The 4,831-nt window shown below is 57.9% G+C and overlaps 1 protein-coding gene across 1 annotated transcript; it reads left to right on the top strand.

The window, feature by feature from the left end:
- Positions 1-304: 304 nt before the first annotated feature.
- On the top strand, positions 305-4,549 carry LOC141574708 (spermatogenesis-associated protein 31E1-like). Its single transcript, XM_074351427.1, has one exon. It carries the CDS (start codon positions 305-307, stop codon positions 4,547-4,549), a length of 4,245 nt encoding a protein of 1,414 aa, XP_074207528.1.
- Positions 4,550-4,831: the final 282 nt, after the last annotated feature.

The following is a 4,831-nucleotide window of genomic DNA, read 5'->3' as shown; positions in this document are numbered from 1 at the left end:
GGCAGCCTTGGGTGCTGGTGCTTGGGCTCCAGCCTCCCAGTGATGTCCCCTAGAGAGGGACACGGCACTCAGCCTGCTGCAAGGCCCCTAGGCTCCCACCTTCACCCCGCGACCCAGCCTCCTGATTTCCAGCTTGCAGAGACTGTCTGGAGGAGCTGGAAGAGGTTCGGGGCCTGGTTTCACTCCTGCAAAGGTAATTTCCCTTCCTCTCCCGGGTTCTCCTTCCTCCCGGAGCTTATGGGGTGACCCCAGGGCTGCAGGCAGCTTGGGGCTGACCTGGGAGGGGGAGCCCTGGGGATGGGGGATGGCTAAAGCCCTGGGGGTAGAGAAGGACAGCAGGAGCATTGTGAAGTCAGTGTGGGCGCTGTGGAGGGCCATGGGCCTCCAATGCCCACCCCTACTTGGCCTGCCCAGCCGTCCTGGCCCTGCCAGCTCCTGGCTGCAGCCTGTGCCATCTGTCTCCTGCAGCCACCTGGAGAGATTCCCTGACAAGGGCGGCTTTCAACATCTCTACGGCCAAGAGCCCCCTGACAAGGTGTGCAAAGCAGAGCCTGCTGGAGCCCAGCAGCCGTGCAGGGAAGAGGCCGTTTCCGCCATGTTCCCGGCTCCTCTCACCAAGCACCTTCCACCTCTGGCCTCCACCCTTTCGCCAGACTCAGTGATCGCGCCAGTTTCCATTCATTTGGACTTACCCTCAAGTGCTTGTCCGTCACCGGAGCCTTTCCTTTCCCTGGACAGCCTTTCATCCCGGCCGCTTGCTCCTTCCCCTTCGCCCCCATCTCCTCCTGATGCCAGGGCCTGCTCGCCCCCTCTGACAGCCCCCTCTGCCCCACTGCCACCAGACTCCACTCCAAGACCTCAGCGTGACCCGCTGGCACTCCCACGGGGCACCATCCCATGCAGCTCATCTCCACGCATCACGTGGGCACCACCCATCTCAGGCCTCGACGGCTCCAGCTGTCCCATTCCAGAGCTGCCTTGGTGGCAGGTGGCTTCCAAAGCCTGGAGGCTCTCCACCTTGACACGTTTTGAGTCCCAGCAAGGGCACCTGTCTTGTCACCCACCAGAGGCCCCGTTCTGGGAAGACCCCGCAAGCAGACAGGTAAAGGCTAGTGGCCTTCCCTTTGTCACCCCAGATGTCCAGAAGCTGCTGGAGATACTAATCACCAAGAGGGCAGGACTGAAGATTTGGAAGGAGAAAGAAAAGGAGGAGGGACCAGGCTACCACCTGGATTCTTTGGCGAATACGTTCAAGTCCCTGGACCCCAGGCATCGCCAACACTTCTGGAGCATAAAAGGCCAACCAGCAGAGCTGCTTGGTCCTGAGAAGGCCACATATCTCAACACTCGGGGGGTCCAGCTACAGCGGACATGCAGCCAGCTCTTCTGGGGTCTCCCCTTTCTGCACAGTGAGTCTCTGGTGGCTCCTGTCACAGTTGCTGATTCCTCTCCAAAGTTACCCTCTGTCTTATTCAATGAACCACTCCAAAATCAAGCTAAAATCACTTCACATCTCTCGCTGGCTCAGCCTTTGCCCTACCCTCTGGCCCAGGCCCAACCCCAACCCTTGACTCCAACCAGACCCCAATGTCAGCCCCCACCTCTGGCTCAGGTGGAGACCCAGACCCAACCCCAACCCTTGACCCCAACCACGCCCCAATTCCACCCCCCATCTCTGGCTCAGTTTGAGATGGCCCACTGCACACACTCTTTTCCAATCCTACCACCTTCTTCTCAGCCCCAGGCTAGGTACTGTGATGTATCTTGCCCTACAGTCCAAAATAAGGCACAATTGTTCATGTCAACTGCAGTGCAAAATCTGGAAAGTCACTGTTTGAAAAAACAATTAGAAAGGGAGAAGACGCTACCCTCTGTGGTTAAAAAATCCCAGCAAGTCTTTAGCCAAGCCCCTCCCCACCTCCCCCAGGGCAGCAGGGCCTCCTGGGCCCACAGCTCTGTCTCAGTCCCTCCCGGGGACTTCATCAGCCCTGGGGTTCGGGAGAAATTGGAGCAACACCTTCAGCAAAGGTTCATGCCACAACAGAGCAGACTGCCCTTCAGAAGCCAAGTGTCTCAGAAACTGATGGAGCCTCAGGGCACATTCCCGGGGCCTTGCCAGGCACAGGGCATGATGGGGCCCTCAAAGCCCTCTGCGTTTATAGGCCAGGGGAGCTGGGATGCACAGAAGATGGGGTCCAGGTGCCCCACAAGGATCCTGCCGGGGAAGGGCTTGCACAATGCTGTAGGCCATAGTGTGGGAAGGATCCTAAGAGACATATATGTGACCTCAGCCAGCCACTCACCGAAGGTTCCAAGCATGAAGGCTGAGTTAAAAAGTGACTTGGGCATAAAGACTGAGTCAAACAGAGACTTGAGCCTAGGCAGGAAGCATCCAGAAGACGTCTTGGGAGTCCTTTTGGGCAGGACAGTGGAGCACACCCACGAGGGTCACATCCATATGAGTGTACATTGTTCAAGGACTGCCGCCAACCCTGTCTTAGACCTTCCTGAAGAGTCAAATTCTCATAAGGGAGCAGGAAGTCCAGAACCCCCCCAGGATTGGGAACCCTGCATGAACACCTCCCATGAGTCTCTGGTCCTTAGTCCGTGCATTCAGCAGGTGCTGGAAGCACATATTATCAGGTTTCGGGTGAAGCACAGTTGGAGTTTACTCCGCAAGGCCCTCAAGTTCCTAACTCTCTTTAAGTTGAAAAAAGCTCACCCCATGGCCGTCCCCAGCTCCATCGTGGAAGTCACCTGTGAATCTGGGGGCCACGCAAAACCCCAGCTAACCGAGGTCCTGGAAAAGCCGCCTCAGCCCCAACCGGAAGAGAGCGTCAGAACCGCAGAGTCAGCTTCCATGCTGCTGAGCCCCCTCCTTGCCCCCTCATGTCCCTGTGAGAAACTCCCGGGGGGCCTGGGAGGGAGCCCGCCTGGCGATGTCCGTGAGCCCCCTGAGGCCTCTCTGATTGGACAGGGGGACAAGTTACCTTCTCAGGCTGTCACATACAAGTTTATAGGCAGAATCTGGCACAATGAGTCTGTCATGGGGGCTGAGAAAGGCAGCCTGCAACAGCCCAGTCCGAGTCCGCCAGTGGCCAGGGATGAGCCAAGGGGAGAGACTGGGGGACGGGCCTCACTGGACTCCTGCGGTAGCGTAACAGTAGTGGACCTTGACAAGTGGCCCCAGTCTTCCAAGGCCCAAGACACGGACCCTGCTTGGAAAAGTATTTTGGACCCTGGTATGATGATTAGATCCCAAAGCACGAATGTGGATCAGAAGGAGTCCTGGTCTCCAAGGCCCAAAAAAAGCCTCTCATTAAGTACACAGTCCGTGGTCCTAACTCCAGAAGATGTATACTTGGACGCACAGCTTCGGAAGCTTGAGGGCCAAAGATTCGCAAAACCAGAGCAACAGCACATGGGGGTGCTCCTTCTGGACTGTGAAACTGGGGTGCTCCTTCAAGATTGTGCCACCAGCACCCTTCTTCAAGACTGTCACTCAGATATGTCCCTTGCCGCAGACATCTTGGCTGCTGAGGAATCTCTGTCTCATTCCCAGACCTTGTCCAGTGGGGACATGTCAGTTTCCCAGGCGCTCTATGACCTGAGCTCCAGTGGAGGGAGCAGTTGGGGACCGCAGGAGCCCTGGGGACAGCAGGCCCCATCAAAGAGCCAGAGGAAGAAGTCTGGCCCCACTGATGAGCAAGAGGATTATAGGAGGCCCCGGCCAGCACAGCATAAAAAAGGGCCGGCAGAGCGCAAGGCCCACCAGGCCCGGGGGCTGAGCCGCCCCAGCCGGAAAGAGGAATCAGCAGACTCCCAAAGAAGCGAGGCCCGCCAGCTGAGGAAGGGACAGGCTCCGTCGGAAAGCTCCTTCAGGAAATATATGAAGCTCCTTCTACAGTGGGTTTTCCCCAGTAAAGACAGAGGACCCAAAGACCCCCTGCAAAAAGGCAAGCCCGCTTCAGCCACTGCCCGGAGCCCAGACCCTGCCCAAAGCCGGTCGTTTACAGACAGCACGGTCCCCGAGGCGGAGGCTCTCGTGACGGCTGTGGGGCAGATCCTCGAGGAGAAACTGGCCCTTCACCCTGCACATGGACCTTATGCCTCAGAGTTAAATTGGCACGAAGGAGACCCCCAGGCCTTGTTGGGTCAGCATTACTGCTACCACAGGGTTGTCTCCTACCAAGAGCACAGGAGAGTGATGAGTGGGAAACCCTGCGATCCCCGAGCTCCCCCCAAGGGCCACAGCTGTCACGGCAGGAATAGGTGGGCCAGTCGCAGCCACAGAGACGGCAAGTGGGCCTTCCCGCCCGGGGAGCCCGGGCCCCCAGGCGGCCACTGCCAGCACGGGCTGGGAATGGCAGGCCTCCCCGGCCACCCCGCCCACTGTCCGAGGCACTGTCTCCTTCGGAACCGCGCCTCTCCTGCGCCGTCGGGGTACGCTCCCTACGTCCTTCCTGGGAGGGCGACTCTTCCCCAGGGAACAACGTACACCGTGCAGAGAAACTTTTTTTCTCAGGTTAGCACATCCCCTTTGTGCTAATGGCTTCTTCCTACCACAATTTTTATTGTTTCCCCCAAACATATGTGTTTTTCCCATGAGAGGTGTGGCGTGCGTCTGTGTCCTGCTGGGGAGAAATGTCCAGGCACTTGGCTTCCAGAAGGGACGACAGGGCCATGGAGGGAGGCTGACCCCAGCGTGGAATTCTCACCCTCGCCCCAATTCCCTCATTGCTCCTTAAAGTCCCACAACTAGCAGCATTACAGAAACAAATGGAAGCATTCAGGGCCTGTCAAGGAGAACAAAGCCTAAAGACCTCCCCTC

This window comes from Camelus bactrianus, chromosome 22, assembly GCF_048773025.1.
Source record: "Camelus bactrianus isolate YW-2024 breed Bactrian camel chromosome 22, ASM4877302v1, whole genome shotgun sequence".
Classification (NCBI taxonomy): Eukaryota; Metazoa; Chordata; class Mammalia; order Artiodactyla; family Camelidae; genus Camelus; species Camelus bactrianus.
The sequence above is the reverse complement of the archived record's forward strand: the minus strand, read 5'-3'. Positions and strand labels throughout refer to the sequence as shown.